Raw genomic sequence first — 19,241 nt, 5'->3', positions numbered from 1 at the left:
TGGTGTAAGTCTTGATAATCCACTTGGGTGCTGTCCTGAAAGACGTTTTGGAAAAAGCGCAAGTTAGACTTACCGGTAGCTTGTTTTCCAATAGGCTTTCAGGACAGCAGTAAGCCGCCCTATTTATTCTGTTGCTGTAATACTATGATATAACTGTCGCTTATGTGTTGCAGCTGGGGCTGGAGGTTCTCTACAAACAATTGATGGAAGCAACATGCAGGCCTCCTATTAAAGACTTGATTGATGAGGTGTTTCCTCTGGGAGGAGAAGCCATGATCTCTTGGGTGCTGTCCTGAAAGCCTATTGGAAAACAAGTTACTGGTAAGTCTAACTTGCATTTTTTTGTGCAGATAAAAAAAAATGTGCATTAATTTTTTTCCAAAGGAGCCTGCAGAACATTGCACTCACGATCAGCTCCTGCACATTCTCAGGATAGCGGTCTGCTTGTACAGCCTCAATGGCTGATGGTACTTGTAGGCATTTATTCACAGGAAACTGTGAATGCATGACACGGCCATGTGGGTGGAGCCCCCCCACTGCCACGCTGGTTTCAAATTGTGACAGTGGTTGTGGGCAGAAGATCCCCGGTCCACTGTCACTGGTGGGGAAAGGCTGCAGATGCTGGAACATGTTACATGTTCCACCCTACAAATGGGTGGAAGGGATTTTAATGAAAGGCTGGATATCCATCTACTGTCCACACATCTCCTGAGGATGTGAACACTGTCCATGAGACCTACAGAGATATCATCATGGTCTATATACACTATATTACCAAAAGTATTGGGACACCTGCCTTTACATACACATGAACTTTAATGGCATTCCAGTCTTAGTCTGTAGGGTTCAATATTGAGTTGGCCCACCCTTTGCAGCTATAACAGCTTCAACTCTTCTGGGAAGGCTGTCCACAAGGTTTAGGAGTGTGTCTATGGGAATGTTTGACCATTCTTCCAGAAGTGCATTTGTGAGGTCAGGCACGGATGTGGACAAGAAGGCCTGACTCGCAGTCTCCGCTCAAATTCATCCAAAAAGTGTTCTATCGGGTTGAGGTCAGGACACTGCGCAGGGCAGTAAAGTTCCTCCACCTCAAACTCGCTCATCCATGTCTTTGTGGACCTTGCTTTGTGCACTGGTCCAGATCATTTGGTGGAGGAGGGGATTACGGCGTGGGGTTGTTTTTCAGGGGTAGGGCTTTGCACCTTGGTTCCAGTGAAGGGAACTCCTAAGGCGTCAGCATACCAAGACATTTTAAACAACTTCATGCTCCTAACTTTGTGGGAACAGTTTGAGGATGGCCCCTTCCTGTTCCAACATGACTGCGCACCAGTGCACAAACAAGGTCCATAAGAATATGGATGAGTGAGTTTGGGGTGGAGGAACTTGACTGGCCTGCACAGAGTCATGACCTCAACCCAATAGAACACCTTTGGGATGAATTAGAGTAGAGACTAGGCCCCCTTGCTCTCTTCAGCAGCACTGCTGCTCTTGTCAAGTTACTTCACCCAGCTCCCTGGCTCTCTTGGTTCACTCAGCCTTTTGCTACAGAATTTTGCTGCATGGGCCCGCTCCTGGCCTCTAGATAGATTCGCGCAGCATCCCGGGCTCTCTCATTCTTCCAGAGACTTATAGATCCCCATCCAAACCCCTGGACTTGCTAGTTGCCTCAGCTATGTTTTCTGCTGATTCACTTAGCTGTCCCAACTCTCCCAGCCCTGTGGGTAAGGGAATCTCCCCAACATGGATAGAGTCTCATCTCCTAAGTAGGTCACCTTTCCTGGCATCTCTATCTTCCAACAAGGGCTTTGTCTGCTAATGGGTGATATGAACTAGGCCCAGGCTTGGCTTATAATGAGCATGCACACCTGCATACTCACACAGCCTGCAGGCCTCCAGGAAGACCGGGGACACACGATTGGAGGCTTCTTCCCACACAAATTTCTTCAAAGTCTCCAAGCTCCAGACCCTGATCTGGGACTAGCAGACCTGGAGAACACTGAAAAGCCTGTCTTCTCTATTCACAAACAATACTCTTGAACTCTGTATTCTGCCTTAACCACTTAACGACCAACTGCCTGCAATGTATTGTGGATGGGCGGCTACTGGGTATCAGTCACGCGCATGTGCACCCCCTGACCAGCTCCCACTGTCAATGTACACAGCGGAAGACTGTCGACTCCAGGCCAATAATTCACAACCGGGACCTGCTGGTCAGTTGTGAACAATCAGCCCAGAGCGCTGTGTTGAAGTTCAACTGGGCGCTCTGTACACAGGGAACGATCTCTGTGTTTTTCATCCCTGCAAAGAAATATAGCTAGCACAATCACAATGATTTTGGCTGTTGTTCTAGCCCTTCCTTTTTTCAATGGCATTCTGGAACATGGTGAAAGTCAGGGTGAGCTACAATGTGCTGGGGCGGCATGAAAGCGATGGTGAAATATGGCATGCTGAAATGTGTTAATAGTGTACTACAACATGCTGGGATAAGGTGAAAATGATAGTTAAACTTCACTTGCTAAGACATGGTGATATGATCATGGTTAATATGGCATGCTGGAATGCAGTAAAACTTCACTTGCTAAGACATGGTGATATGATCATGGTTAATATGGCATGCTGGAGCGCAGTAAAATATGGCATGCTGGGATATAGTTAAAATTACATTGAAATGTGACATTTGTCTCATAAACTCTATTAATAAATATTAGACGTCTGGAAAAACGCATTGACCTTTTATACTCATGACCAATATCTCTTACAATTAGTACTAAGTGACATAATCGCATTTTATTTATTATAATAATAAAACAATGTCTATTGCTGCTGCAGAATACAAAGGGAAAGCACATTCTATTTCATTGTGATGGAGTAAGACAGCACAGTGTTGGCTATTTTGACAGAACACCGGACCTCCAAGTGACTAGTCTGCCACCCTGAATCCCGGGAGTGTGCACTCTAGTGGCGGAGACGAGCACGTAGACGTGAGAATGTCTGTGTGGAGACTCTCGCTCTCCGTCTGTACTCTATGGTGTTTCCGGCTTCCTGTTGGTGTCTGTGGCTTCCTGTTCTCCCTGGGAGACACATGTGCGTTGTGTGGGGATTGTACAGCTGAGTGATGGAGGGGGAAGAAGTTCGTGTTGTTCGATGCGGGGGGAGCAGGATTAATAACCGGAGAGCCGTGTTCTCTGCTGATGCCAAGTAAGTGGAAGCTGATACTCCAGGCTCATGTTCTGCACGACTATTTGTATTAGTTTGGTAGGTAACAGTTTCTTTTTCAGGTGCACAGTGCTGGCATATTTGCCAGTGCTTCATGGTGTATGAATATGTTTAACCACTTCAGCTCCGAGCCAGTTCTCACACTTCTCACATATATGTAAATATCTACATTTCTTTTTTGTTAGAAATGTACCTAGAACCCCCAAGCATTCTATATTTATATATATATATATATATATATATATATATATATATATATATATATATATATATATAATGTGTGTGTGTGTATATATATATATATATATATATATATATATATATATATATTTATTTATTTTAGCAGAGCCTCTATATATGGTGGGTGTTGCAATTTTTTATGTCACACGGTATTTACGCGGGGGTTTTTAAACACTTTTTTTGGGGGGGATACACTTTAATGAATATTAGTGCACACAAACACTACATAATGCCCATTTTATTTTTAGTAAAACATAAAAGATGTTACTCTGAGTAAATATATGTCAAACATGTCATCATGTCATGCTTTAAAAATGCATATGCCTGTGGAACAACTGCAAACTACAGTGTCTAAAAATCTCTCTAAGCAACGCTTTAAAAGCTTTTACAGGTAGGTACATAGTATTTCTTGAACCAAATTATTGTTCTCGCTCAGACTTTTGTGGCGATACCTTGCATATGTAGCGCAGTCGCTGTTTACATTGCGTGTGGGACTGACGTACGCATTCACATCTTCACTCAAGCAGGAGGGGGAATTTTTTTATTGCTATTTATTTTGATCACTTTTATTGCTATCACAGGGGATGAACAACAGGTCCTCTTTATGAAGAGATCTGGAATCTATTAGACCTCAGATCTCTCCTCTGCCCTCCAAAGCATCAGATCAAATCAGGATTGATTTGATCTGATGCTTATGCAAGCCGGTAATGGCTTGTTTACATGGGACCGAAACCAAAAGTGACAGCAGCCCAGTAAAAGCAGCGGTGGGAGGAGCAGACCCCCTTCTGCTGCATGTAAAGGTAATCCAGCAGCGCTTTAGTTGCTTGGATTACTTTTACTAGCTTTTTTCAGAATCGCCGTCTGAAAAAAATATCACCCTTCCAATCCAGCGACTTACAGGTACATCGCTGGTCCCCTAGTGATTAAATGAGAGCTAAAGGCAAAATCCTTTAGTAAGTGTAAGGGAGGGTTATAACCCCCTATTTTTGCCATCAGTGTCCAATTAAGTAGATTTCTCTTCATTTCCTGTTCTATAGCCAAGGAAGTGAGAGAAAAACCCTCTAAAATTAGTAAATTCCTGGTTGTCACTGGGGTTACCAGAACTAGTGGCCCCATTGGAAGAGATCCCCACTAATCCTGTTCTGGTGGCAACCTGAAATTTGGGATTTTCTTTTACGTTTCATGATGATGGTAAATAGAGAGGGTGAATCTCTCTCTAACGGGGGCACAGACCTCAGTAGATAACTGACAGGTATTCTAATCCCTCTCCTCTCTACCCAAAACTAAAGGCTTTAACCACATGCCATCCGCCCTATAGCAGTTTTTCTGCTCCCGGGCAGCAGCTGTGCACCAGAATACGTATGTGTGTGTGTGTGTGTGTGTGTGTATATGTATGTGTGTGTGTATATGTATATATGTGTGTGTGTGTGTGTGTGTGTGTGTAATCCTGTCACCCGCCGATTCTCAGGCAGAGACGCAGAACTGCGATCTGCTAATGTGAACAAGGCGGATCTCAGTTCTGATGGGGGGAAGGGATAGAGCTTGTATAATAAATGTTATCTCTTCCCCTAGTAAAAGCACCTCACACAGTTCACATAAACACAGGTTAGGCACACAGTTAAGCCTTTGATTGCCCCTGATGTTAATCCCTTCCCAGCCAGTGCCATTAGTACAGTGACAGTACATATTTTAGCTCTGATTACTGTATTAGTGTCACTGGTTCCCAAAATGTGTCAGAATGTCCGCCAAAATATTGCAGTCGTAGCTGATCACCATCATTACTAGTTAAAGGACAAGTCCAGCCTAAGCTCGTTTGGCTGGGCTTCTCCTATGGGTCACAGGAGTGCAATTGCACTCCTGTGACCCGTCCGCTCTCTGCTGACGTCAGCATGTAAGTCACACACATCAGTCCAGGCACCGTGTCATTGCGTCAATAAAGTCTGGATCCGCCAGGTGCCTGGGCTGATGCCCGTTTCAGCCTCTCAGCAAGACATTGAGAGACTGATAGAGCCGCCCCCCGCCCCTCCACAGCTCAGCACTCCACTGAGCATGGAGGAGCAGAAAGGAGAGCTGCTGATTGACACTCAGCAGCTCTTCGCTCGGGGATCTGTGAGAACTGAGCCATCGGTGGTGTTCAATTGCTCGGTTCTCAGTGTATAGGCGCCGAGGGATAGATGCAGCATCCTCCTAGGTAAGTATAATTGGGCAAAAAAATAAAAACTCATACTTCTTCTCTTTAAAAAAAAATAAATACATTTTTATAAAAATATCCCAAAATTTGAAGACGCTATCACTTTAGCGCAAATCAATCAGTATATGCTTATTGTGATTTTTTTACCAAAAATATGTAGCAGAATACATATTTACCTAAATTTATTAAGAAATTAGAATATGCCGTACCTGTCTGATCCCCCCCGCAAGCTGGAAATCACTGAAATAGACACCGCTACTTCAGTGATCCCCACTTTCTTCTGGGTTCGGTCCTGGGCGGACGGCCTGATGCATTGTAACTAAAGGAAGTCATCTGCTCAACATGGGCACCATACCAAGAATGCTTGGACCAGGTGAAGTGTCTCAGTTAAGTCATCCAGGCTGGCCAATCAGATAACCAAAAATGCTGAACCTGAAAGATCAGGCAAAGAGGTCAGTTGTGATGACACTTTGGCTGTTAAGTCTCTGTAGGTGTCCCTTTCACAGGTAATTATGCCAAAGTGCAAATATGAGGTGCATACTTGCACAATATAGCAAAAACCTTTCCCATCAGCAGCAGAGTTTAATTCTGATTTAATTTTATCCCGGTACCAAGGTATGTACAGCAGAAGTATTCAGAGCTCAATGTACATATAGGAGATACATTGCTGGCAGGCAGAAGAGCTTTTATTGTAGAAGTATACAGAATCTCTTTGTTAAAAGCCTACCTGCCAGCAATGGTTCACTTCTTGACTCTTATTTGGCCTTAAATACAGAAACTTACAGATAGAACACTAGAGCGAGAATACTTCGTACAAGTTAAATCTGTTTTCAATTTTTTTTATTTGATGTATTTTATAGCAGTAAAAAAAAAAAAAAAAAAGAAAAAACATATATAAATCACTATCAAGCCGGCTGACAAGGGGGGAGCTATTGTGGTAATGGACACATCCATGTATGAAAATGAAGTTATGAAACATCTTAGTGATACTCTTACTTATAAAAGACTTGATTGCTGTCCTGTTTTTAAAATACAAAAAAGGATAAAAACAACCTTAACTAAGGCAGTTAAACAAAAAATCATTGATGATGAAACTATGGAGTTTTTGATATGTGAACATCCGGTTACACCGGTACTGTATATGTTACCAAAAATCCACAAAGACCCCAAAAATCCCCCGGGAGGTCCCATTGTATCAGGGATGGAATCTGTGACAACACATCTAGCACAATACCTGGATAAGTGTTTGACACCATTGCTATTAAACACTAAATCATTTATAAGAGATACTACTGATTTTTTTGTCAAAAATTCAAGATATAAACTTGTCATCAGATTCCATCCTGATATCATGGGACGTCTCTAGTTTATTTACTATTATTCCACATGATTTAGGAATAGAGTCATGTCAGCGATTGTTTATTCAATCAGGCATCTACAAAACCGAACAAATTTCATTTCTGCTTGACCTTTTGAAAATTACTCTTGAGGAGAACTATTTTCTTTTCAGGGATACTCATTTCTTGCAACTGAACGGAGCAGCGATGGGTTCAAAGGTTGCACCCCCATATGCGAACGCATTTATGAATATGATAGAGACGTCCTTTATTTATGTCAATGATTTATTTTTAAAACATTGCCAATGTTGGTACAGATTTGTGGACGATATTTTCGCTATATGGGATGGTAACATGGAAAGCCTATGCTTATTTGATAAATACATTAACCATTTAGTACCTGGATTAAAGTTTAACATTGAAATTGGTAAAAATGAGATCTCCTTTCTTGATACTTTACTTAAATTGAACAATGGGCAGATTACTACCGACTTATATGTGAAACCCACGGACCGTAACCAATTGCTACATTTTAATAGCTTTCATCCCCCAAACGTTTTTTCATCCATCCCAAAGAGTCAGATGATGAGGGTACAGCGGATCGTGAGTGACCCGCTGTGCCGTGATTAGAGACTTAATGAAATGAAAAACAAACTCACTAATACAGATTATAATAGATCACCCCAAAAGGAAAGCAAGAGAATCCCCTTTATTATGCAGTATCATCCCTTCTCCAACAAAATCAACCAAATCGTAAAAAGACATTGGAATCTTTTAAGATCCAGTTACCCCATGGTACAGGAATTCTGGAATCCACCCATGTCCTCCTATAGAAAAGGTAGAACGATACGAGATCAATTGATTAAATCTGATCAACCTGTGGCTGCAGCAGCCAAACTAACCTTTCTGGGACCAAAAAATCTGGGATCGTATCCCTGCTTGTCATGCATACAATGTAACTCTATGATTAAAGGTAAATACTTTACACATCCACATAGGGGTTTCAGTATCCCCATACGGGGTTACTATACATGCCAATCCTCATATGTAATTTATACCATAAAGTGCCCGTGCGGTTTAGTTTATGTAGGGGAGACTACACAAAAAAATAAAAGACAGGATAGCGAGACACAAATACTCAATACGAGATAAACTAACCCAATTACCGTTGTTCGAGACACTTTTTGGAATTTGGCCACAATGTATCACAATTAAAATATATGGTCCTAGAAGGTATTGAGAAAAATTGGAGAGGGGGCAACCGTGAATTGATTCTAAGAAAAAGAGAAGTATACTGGATACATTTTTTAAATACAATTGCTCCATATGGCTTAAATGTTGATTTAGATCTTTATTTATTTGTTTAATTGCTGGAATAAGCATTTAAAAGTAGCCAGATAAAATAACTTTATGATGGGGATATCTTTTTGTTTTTACTCATGAATGTACCATTTCCCTGCATTTTTATAGGTATTCTGAATATATTAAAATGCGAGTGAGGAGAATGAGAGATTTGACACCTGCTGCTTATCCTTGCTTTAATGGCATGTTATAGATAAACATATGCATATATAGATGTTAAATGGTATGCGATTTGAACTATTAGCCATATTGATTCCATTTGTTAAGTACTTCACTTAACCTGTATTTAAATGAATGATTGCAATGAAACCTTCAGATGTGCTTCAATAGATCTCAGGAAGGACGTAAGCTGACTAGCCCAAAACGTAATCCATCCATCCATATCTGAAACTACTCATGTCTGAAACTGTGTAGGCATTTGTTGCCTTTGATATTGCTTGAAAGGATTATACTTGCTTTGTAAATCTCTCCTGAAGATATTGTGAAATAAAGCAAAGAAGTTTTTAAGTGCAGCGACCTCTTGGACTTTTTTTCTATATACAAGGTCGGTGGGAAGACCTGATTTCTGGCACTAAACTGTAAGCAGAGTGCGGTTCTCCTCTACAAGTAAAAAAAAAAAAAAAAATAATATATATATATATATATATATATATATATATATATATATATATATATATATAATGTGTTTTTTCTTTTTTTTTTTTTTTTTTAAATTGTCGGTCTTTTTTGATTATAGGGCAAAAAAAAAAAAATGCAGTGGTGATCAAATGCCACCAAAAGAAATCTTCCGGAGGTCACGTGGTTAAAGGAGAACTAAAGGCAAAACCATTTTTTTTTTTTTTTTATTTTAGATGAAAAAATTAAAGTTTTTTTTCATACGGATGGCCTAAGAGGGCGATAAAAACAGACGGCTGAGACATGGTTTTACTGCTTCCCTGGCCACCCCCCTAAATGTTAACGTTACAGCCTGACAGATCTGTACACGCCGCAGGTGTGATGCTTTGCTGTGCACAGTTTGTAGTTCAAGTTGCAGATACTGACAGGCGGTCAGACCTCTTGTTGACTGCCCAATGTATATGCGCAACGGTGGAGGGGTGCGCCTCATAACTCATGTGCTTCCATGGTGTGCGGTTGCTTTGCGCTGAGAGCGCGCTCACTGGTCATTCCCAGCACACTGACAACTCTGTCACCATTAACTAAAAGATGGTGGTGGGATTGGACTGCCAGTCAGAGCGGTCACATGATCGGGAACTCTGCCGCCGTCTTCCATCATTCAGAATTCACTAAAGGACCAGCATTAGATGTCGACAAGGGGTTAAGAAATACAATGCAACAGCAGCATTTTGCTGTTTCTTATAAAATTTTGTAAGACAATGCTGACAAGAAGAAATCTTTGTCTCCAAAAAACAATGTGTATATTACTTTGTTACCAAGTTATGGCAAGTTTGTTGCTGAATCAATAGGCCCATGGCAGAAGTGTAAATTTGATCTTTTTCATGAGGGGAAGAGCTGAACAGTTGCTGGTTACAGCATTAATGCAAACCTTTTGCTTCACTCTTCATGCCTCACGGGAGGCACTGAGGACAGCGGGAGCCATAGGTTCCTGCTGCAGTTTGTCAAACTCCTGTGAGGAGGAAGTGGGGGCATGGCTTACATGCAGACAGTCCAGCTTAAGAGCATGCCCGATCAGGTGCCCCTTAGTACACAGCTTGCCTGGGGGTACTCAGAAGAAGAGGGGGCAAGCGGCGCAGCAAAGGTAACAGACCGCTTGGTGTAACACCATTGCAAGTATACTCTTTAAAGTTTTTTTAATTTAACCACTTGCCGACCGGGCCATAGCCGAAAGACGGCAACAGCGCGGTCGGCTAGTTCTGGGTGGACGTCCATGGACGTCCTCCCAGAATACTGCTCTCGCGCGCCCCCTGGGGCGCGCACCCGAGAACTTCCGTGACCGCCGGGTCCAGAGGACCCGACGCATCACGGATCACGGTAAACGGCCGCTCATCGCGGCCGTTTACTATGTGATCGCTCCGTCAAATGACGGAGCGATCACATGTCAACAGACTGGCGTCATCTCATGACGCCGGTTCCTCCCGCCCCTCTCTGTACCGATCGGTACAGTGCGAGGGGAGAGGGGGAGGGATCGGATGGCAGCACCGCTGTGGGCTGGATGTGTAGTGCCCACAGCGGTGCTCAGTGACAATTGCTGTCACATCCATCCATCCCTCAATGCTCAGCCAACCCTGCAATACTCTGCACTATACCCTGCAATACTCTGCACTATACCCTGCAATACTCTGCACTATACCCTGCAATACTCTGCACTATACTCTGCATAACACCCTGCAATACTCTGCATAACACCCTGCAATACTCTGCACTATACCCTGCAATACTCTGCACTATACCCTGCAATACTCTGCACTATACTCTGCATAACACCCTGCAATACTCTGCATAACACCCTGCAATACTCTGCACTATACCCTGCAATACTCTGCACTATACTCTGCATAACACCCTGCAATACTCTGCACTATACCCTGCAATACTCTGCACTATACCCTGCAATACTCTGCACTATACCCTGCAATACTCTGCATAACACCCTGCAATACTCTGCACTATACCCTGCAATACTCTGCATAACACCCTGCAATACTCTGCATAACACCCTGCAATACTCTGCACTATACCCTGCAATACTCTGCACTATACCCTGCAATACTCTGCAATACTCTGCATAACACCCTGCAATACTCTGCACTATACCCCGCAATACTCTGCACTATACCCCGCAATACTCTGCATAACACCCTGCAATACTCTGCATAACACCCCGCAATACTCTGCATAATACCCCACAATACTCTGCACAATACCCCGCAATACTCTGCACTATACCCCACAATACTCTGCATAACACCCTGCAATACTCTGCATAACACCCTGCAATACTCTGCATAATACCCCGCAATACTCTGCACTATACCCCGCAATACTCTGCACTATACCCCGCAATACTCTGCATAACACCCCGCAATACTCTGCATAACACCCCGCAATACTCTGCACTATACCCCGCAATACTCTGCACTATACCCTGCAATACTCTGCATAACACCCTGCAATACTCTGCATAATACCCTGCAATACTCTGCATAATACCCCGCAATACTCTGCATAACACCCTGCAATACTCTGCACTATACCCTGCAATACTCTGCATAACACCCCGCAATACTCTGCATAACACCCTGCAATACTCTGCACTATACCCTGCAATACTCTGCATAACACCCTGCAATACTCTGCATAACACCCTGCAATACTCTGCATAACACCCTGCAATACTCTGCACTATACCCTGCAATACTCTGCACTATACCCTGCAATACTCTGCACTATACCCTGCAATACTCTGCATAACACCCGGCACTACTCTGCATTATACCCGGCACTACTCTGCATTATACCCGGCACTACTCTGCAATATACGCGGGCACTACTCTGCATTATACCCGGCACTACTCTGCAATATACGCGGGCACTACTCTGCAATATACGCGGGCACTACTCTGCAATATACCCTGCAATACTCTGCAATATACCCCGCAATACTCTGCAATATACCCCGCAATACTCCGCAATTTTTAACCAGTTCCCGCCCACAGTCATATGACATCCCTGACTTTGAGCGGGTATATCTGAATGATGGGTGCAGCTACAGGCATCATTCAGATATCAGCTTTTTCAGCCGGCGATTTCCTACACCATAGGAATGATCATAGCTGCTGTTCCACTGCTTGATCATTCTTATGGGAGGCGAGAGGGGACGCCCCCCCCCTTCCCGCCACCCTCCGGTGCTTCTACCGACTCACCGCTACGATCGAAGCCAAGATCGTTTTTTTTTTATTATTATTTCAGGCTTCCCAGCCTAGAGGTGAGATGTGGGGTCTTATTGACCCCATATCTCACTGTAAAGAGGACCTGTCATGCCATATTCCTATTACAAGGATGTTTACATTCCTTGTAATAGAAATAAAAGTGATCAAAAAATTTTTTTGGGGGGAAAAAGTGTCAAACTAAAATAAATAAAGTAAAATAAACAATAAAAAAAAAAAAAAAAAAATTTAAAGCGCCCATGTCCGTGTGCTCGCATGCAGAAGCGAACACATACGTAAGTCCCGCCCACATATGAAAACGGTGTTCAAACCACACATGTGAGGTATCGCTGCGATCGGTAGAGCGAGAGCAATAATTTTGGCCCTAGACCTCCTCTGTAACTCAAAACATGTAACCAGGAAAAAATTTTAAAGCGTCACCTATGGAGATTTTTAAGTAGCGACGTTTGGCACCATTCCACGAGAGTGTGCAATTTTGAAGGGTGACATGTTGGGTATCTATTTACTCGGCGTAACTTCATCTTTCATATTATGCAAAAACATTGGGCTAACTTTACTGTTTTGTTTTTTTTTAAAGCACAAAACTGTTTCTTTCCCCAAAAAAACGCGTTCGAAAAATTGCTGCACAAATACCGTGCGAGATAAAAAGTTGCAACAACCGCCATTGTATTCTCTAGGGTCTTTGCTAAAAAAAATATATATAATGTTTTGGGGTTCTATGTAATTTTCTAGCAAATAAATTATGATTTTTACATGTAGGAGAGAAAGGTCAGAATTGGCCTGGGCGCTCCAGAACGCCTGGAGGTGCTCCCCTGCATGTTGGGCCTCTGTATGTGGCCATGCTGTGTAAAAGTCTCACACATGTGGTATCACCATACTCGGGAGTAATAGCAGAATGTGTTTTGGGGTGTAATTTGTGGTATGCATATGCTGTGTGTGAGAAATAACCTTCTAATATGACAATTTTGTGAAAAAAAAAAAAAAGAAAAAAAAAATCTTGATTTTGCAAAGAATTGTGGGAAAAGATGACAATTTCAAAAAAACTCACCATGCATCTTTCTAAATACCTTGGAATGTCTTCTTTCCAAAAAGGGGTCATTTGAGGGGTATTTGTACTTTTCTGGCATGTTAGGGTCTCAAGAAATGAGATAGGCCGTCAGTAATTCAGGTGTGATCAATTTTCAGATATTGGCACCGTAGCTTTTGGACTCTCTAACATTCACAAAGACCAAATAATATACACCAAGTTGTACTTATTTTTACCAAAGATATGTAGCGGTATAAATTTTGGCCAAAATTTACGAAGAAAAATTACTAATTTGCTAAATTTTATAACAGAAACAAAGAAAAATTCATTTTTTTACCAAATTTTCAGTCTTTTTTCTTTTATAGCGCAAAAAATAAAAAACCCAACGGTGATTAAATACCACCAAAAGAAAGCTCTATTTGTGTGAAAAAAAGGATAAAAATTTCATATGGGTAAAGTGTTGTATGACTGAGTAATTGTCATTCAAAGTGTGAGAGCACCGAAAGCTGAAAATTGGTCTGGTTAGGAAGGGGGTTTAAGTGCCCAGTGGTCAAGTGGTTAAAAGAAAAAAAAAAAAAAATGTCACTTTAAGTTAAATTAGCTGAACTATTTTTGCAGGAAAATGTCAGAAAAAAGGAGATGGCATTTGATTTGTAATAAAAAATTGAAAACCTTGACAGTTGTAAAAAGGCACAAAAGGCCCAGAATTTCAAACTTTATGAACAGGCATGAGGAGTTGGTGGTGTTTCTGTGCACTTTTACCAACAGCAGTTAATGTGCTGTGTTCCTTTTTTCTTCTTACAGGTTTCTCATCTGTGTCTCTGGGGACTTCATCAAAGTCTTTAGCACTTCCACACAGGAATGCATTCATGTACTACAGGGCCATACTGCTCTGGTGACTGGAATTGAGCTGAACCCAAAGAATCACCTGCAGGTAACCAATAAGGCTGTGATAAATAATATAAATACTGTTAAACTAACGAATGGCTGGTGTCATAACAGATCACACATGCAGCACCATGGCAACTGCAACTCAAACAGAGGCTAGGATGACAGCTTTCTAGGTAGGTAAATGCTTGGAGGGTTTAGTTCCACTTTAACTACTTAAGCTCTTTGGGCTTATGTGGTACGTCTAAAGAGTACGGGGTTAAGCACAAGCTGATCACTGCAGTAGCAGCCATCAGCTTGTGCCTGTGTTCTTCAACTGGCTCCCAGAAATGAAAGTGATCCAGCCACTCTATAGCTGCCGATCACTTTCACAGTGTGTGTGAGGCACTGTCTCCCCCCTCCCCACTTTGTATGGTTCCTTGGCTCTCCCGCTCTACTGGAACCCCCGGACCACATCCACCAGTTTTAGGATGGCGAGTGGGAGGAGACTGAAGAACTTCTGTTTCTCGATCTTCCCTGCTTGGAATGAAACCAGAAGCGACAATGATTTTGTCACTTCCAGTTTCAGAGCCGAGATCTGTGCTCGCTTACATGCTTTGAAGTGCAGGGAAGACAGTGGGGTCTAAATACAGAGTACATGTCACCTGCCCAATGCTATCATACAGGGGTTTGTTAACCCCCAGTGATAGCAGTAAAGTTAAATGTTAATTAAAAAAAAAAAAAAGAGGGGGGTTTAGGGGTTTTTTTTGGGGGGAGGGGGTTTTATTTAGATTTTTTCCCCCTCTGTGATTGGTTGGAGAGATTTTGGGGTATATTATATATCTATATCAGGGGCGTGTCCAAGATGGCGAATGGTGCAGGACGTCTAGTCAGGGAGCTCTGCAGCCATCGCAGGGAATTGATCCTTCTAACCCATCCTGAACTTCTCCAAACTCTCCTGAGGTGCTTCCCGCTCCCCCCCCTGCTGATGCGGACGCGGAACCGGCGCCGCCTGGATTTAACACAGCCAGAATAATAGCCGGAATAGTTCATCTGGAGCGGCCGCACACGTGGAGGCAGCAAGCAATATGGCGACTCAGACGGAGGACCCGGACCCTGCTCTCACTGAACAGAGCAATTTAGCTGCTCTGATGCAAGCTATAACGGGATGTCAATCCTCCCTGTCCACACTTACAACAAAGATTGATACTGTGCAGCTGGACATTGGGCGCATTAGACAAGACTTTGAAAAGGGGAGGCAGCGGGTGACCGAAGTTGAATGTCGGGTGGGGGAAGCTGAAGATACGATTAGAGATCACTCGGCCTCTCTGCACACACTGCAAGTAAGGGTTAAGCACCTAGAAGCGAGAGCCGAGGATTCTGAAAATCGTAATTGTCGCAATAACTTGAGGATCATAGGACTCCCTGAGGGATTGGAGGGCTCTGATACCACTACCTACACGGAGAAACTCCTTCGCACACTGTTCCCTCAGGCGAGCTTTTCACCCCAATTTGTAATTGAGAGGGCTCATCGGATGCCACCGAACCGTGGCCAGCCTGGAACCCCGCCTCGCACATTTTATATTCTGATTGCTCAATTGCAAGGACCGGGATCTGATACTGCTTGAGGCCTGGAAAATGGCTGACATCCGCCACGAGGCGGCCCGCCTGATGTTTTTCCCGGATTTTTCCGTGAGAACCCAGAAGCAGAGAAAGTCATTTGACCAGGTGAAGCAGGCCCTGAGAGCTCAGGGCATACGCTACAGCATGCTGTTCCCTGCCCGACTCCGTGTGCAAGATGGCGAGAGTGTCCGGTTTTTTACGTCCCCAGATGAGGCCTCGCGCTGGCTGAACACCCTGCCCAGACATTAGGTATGTGGATATCCCTTCTTCGTGCATGCTGCTTCATGACCCTAACCCCTAACCTATTGACTGAGCTGGCGGCATGGTGATGTGGAGCTTTTCGCCGATATGGAATATTCATGCTTACATCCCACGAGCTGCTCTTATGCCCTGCTGGCGCTGCAAAGGGAGTCTAACGTTGGGTATGGAAACCTTGAAGGGACTGCACCCCTTAATTTGATTACAAACTGGCCTTTACAAAATGTGTTGGACATCCACTAACCGGGTTGTGGCTACCCCATGTTTGATATGGGAAGGTAAAGGCTGCCCTAGTTCCTGGACGCCTGAATACTTCTCCCACTCTGTCTAGGTATAGCGGGGCGAGACTGGATCGTTGAGAACACTTGCAAAAGGGCTGTTACCGGTTGATTTTACCGCTATTTGGCTGATCGCCCTCTGCCCTCGAGATCGTGGGTAGAGACTACTATTCTGCTCTGGTTGGATGTGCTTCTGGGGGGGGGGAGGGGGGTAAGGGGGAAAATTCTTAATGACTTTATTTATGTCAAGTTTGAGCCCCTGGCATTGGCCAGGTGAAATACACGTCTATTCCCGCTGATGGCAGCATCTTCCTTAGACTGGAAACTCTGTTCATTAAGTGGACGTTATCTACTTCTCATCTAGTACATGACCCCGACCTTTTTTGGTTCCGGGGAACAGGCATACCCAAGTTCGGGGGGGGGGTGTGCGGGGTGGGGGTGGGGGGTTGTTTGTTAGGGAAAGGGGGGTTATACACAGAAATGTTTTACAGTATACTACACAGACTTATGCTATTTGATGCCAATATATGTAATGTCTCAAGATGTGCTATGGGAGGTGGGCCTGGGTCCTCCCTCCTAGAGGTTCAGGTGCGCCCCTCAATTTAAACACTACCGCAATGTGTTCTGACTCCCTATGGCCCCCGTAAAGCTAATTTCTTGGAACGTTCGGGGTATGAATTCCCGAATAAAGCGCTCACTGATCTTTAACTTTCTCAAATCACATTCCCTGGATGTTTGTATATTACAGGAGACCCACCTCACTGGAGGTCGGGTTCTGAGTCTTAAAAAGCCGTGGGTGGGCCACTATTATCATGCCACATTCTCATCATATGCCAGGGGAGTCAGTATACTGGTACGCAAGACCTTATCTTTTACATTGCTAGACCTGCATCTGGATCCCGAGGGTAGATTCATAGTTTTGCATGCGGTTATTGCCAATGTAAGCATGATAATTGTGGGACTCTATATACCCCCACCAGCATCCTTGGCGGTTCTCCGTAAGATTACCACCCTTATTGCAGGATACTCCACTGACAATGTGATCTTGGCGGGGGATTTCAACATGCCACCATGCCCGAGTCTAGATAGACTGACGCCCGATACGGCTATGGAATCCCCATTGTCCAGATGGGCCTCTACGTTTGCCCTTACGGACGTTTGGCGTTGGAAGAATCCCCTGCTGAGATCCTACACCTGCCAGTCGGCCTCCTATAGGGCTATGTCCCGCATTGATCTAGTGTTTGCCACCACCAGTGTTCTTAACTTGGTTCATGAAATCTCTCGCCTGCCCAGGGGCATATCCGACCACTCTCCTCTTTTACTTAGTTTAAATGTGAATCCTGTCCCCAACGTCTTTGGCGCCTATCACGTTTTTGGATTTCAAATGACCGTATAGAGCAGGATGCTGAGGTTGCAATGAGGGACTTCTGGGCTGACAATCCCCCTGCTACGACACCTGCCTCCAGTTGGGAGTCCTTTAAGTTTCATGCTCAGGATTATTATCGGACAGCGATTGCTCGCGCCTGACGTCAGACTGGGGCAGCTCTGCTCCAGGCTGAGCGAAGGGCGGCCAACTTAGAAACTCAATATACCAATACTAGAGACGAGGTACTCAGAGCAGATTTGCAGTGTGCAGTGCGCGAGGTGGCGCTCCTTAGGGTAGCGGCCACGAAAACACACCTATTACATCAGTCACAACGTATATTTGAGCAGGGTGAGCGGACCGGGAGACTTCTGGCGTGGCTTTCTAGGGAGCAATCGGTAACAACTACAGTGGCTAATATCAAAGATGTGTCGGGGCGATTGTTGTCTAACCCCAGAGACATAAATACCTGTTTTGCCTCATATTATGAGGACTTATATACATCCCAAAGTGAGATATTCTAATGCAGATCTCCAAGCGTATGTGGAGACTATTACATTGCCCTCCCTGTCGGAAGGGGCCCGTGGGAGGCTCGATGCTCCGCTCACCCTCAAAGAACTCCAAAATGCCATTAGCTCCTTACAATCTGGGAAAGCCCCGGGGGATGATGGACTTCCAGTGGAATTCTATAAGTCACATATGGAGACTATAGCTGTTAGACTACTGGAGATCCTATCTGCCTCCTTTGAACTAAATTCTCTGCCCCCCTCTATGTCCAGAGCTGTGATAGTTGTGATACCCAAAACTGGTAAGGACCCTGAGCTTTGCTCCTCGTATAGGCCTATATCGCTGTTAAACGTGGATGCAAAAATACTTGCAAAAGTCTTGGCTACCAGACTTAACACGGTTATCCTATCACTAATACATGGAGACCAGACTGGCTTCATGCCGGGCAAAGGAACAGACATTAACTTACGTAGACTCTATACTATCCTAGCAAGTCCAATTGCTGAGAGGGGGGCTGGTGTGGTGACTTCTCTGGATGCAGAGAAAGCCTTTGACTCAGTGGAGTGGGAATACCTATGGCTGATCCTACACAAGTTCGGGATAGGGCCCAAATTCATACAGTGGATCCGGCTGCTGTACTCTGGTCCATCGGCTAGGGTTCGTACGGGTAGGGTTCTATCGGCCTCTATTCCCCTCCACCGAGGCACCAGGCAGGGCTGTCCGCTATCACCGGCTCTCTTTGCTCTTGCGATCGAGCCGCTGGCGGAACTCCTTAGGACATCCTCTGAGGTGGGCGGCATTTCGTTCCCGCCCCTAGTGGAAAAGGTTTCCCTCTACGTGGATGATATATTATTGTATCTTCGTGACTCCCAGCAATCGCTTAGAGCAGCCCTATCCATTATTGACAGATTTGGTGCTTTCTCAGGGATCAGAGTGAACTGGGAGAAATCTCTCCTATTCCCCCTGATGGACAGCTTAATAGTGGCGGACCCCCCCCTTCCCCTTAAAAAAGTTGCTAAATTTAAATATTTAGGCATTCAGATTCAATCTGACCTGCAATGTTACCT

The 19,241-nt window shown here is 44.1% G+C and overlaps 1 protein-coding gene across 4 annotated transcripts in view; it reads left to right on the top strand.

Annotated features, from left to right (window-relative positions):
- Window positions 1-2,994: 2,994 nt before the first annotated feature.
- The window catches only part of WDR75 (WD repeat domain 75), a 168,135-nt gene continuing 151,888 nt past the window's right edge, over window positions 2,995-19,241 (top strand). For 2 of the 4 annotated variants that reach the window (XM_073633163.1, XM_073633166.1), the window contains exons 1-2: window positions 2,997-3,198; window positions 14,083-14,212. In XM_073633163.1, coding sequence (XP_073489264.1) covers window positions 3,116-3,198; window positions 14,083-14,212 — 213 coding nt within the window. In that variant the 5' untranslated portion in view covers window positions 2,997-3,115. Of the gene's footprint in view, window positions 3,256-14,082; window positions 14,213-19,241 lie in introns of all 4 variants that reach the window. The other 2 variants (XM_073633164.1, XM_073633165.1) reach the window with 2 other exon arrangements.

The sequence above is a fragment of the Aquarana catesbeiana genome, linkage group LG06 (genome assembly GCF_042186555.1).
Source record: "Aquarana catesbeiana isolate 2022-GZ linkage group LG06, ASM4218655v1, whole genome shotgun sequence".
NCBI classification, from domain to species: Eukaryota; Metazoa; Chordata; class Amphibia; order Anura; family Ranidae; genus Aquarana; species Aquarana catesbeiana.
The sequence above is the reverse complement of the archived record's forward strand: the minus strand, read 5'-3'. Positions and strand labels throughout refer to the sequence as shown.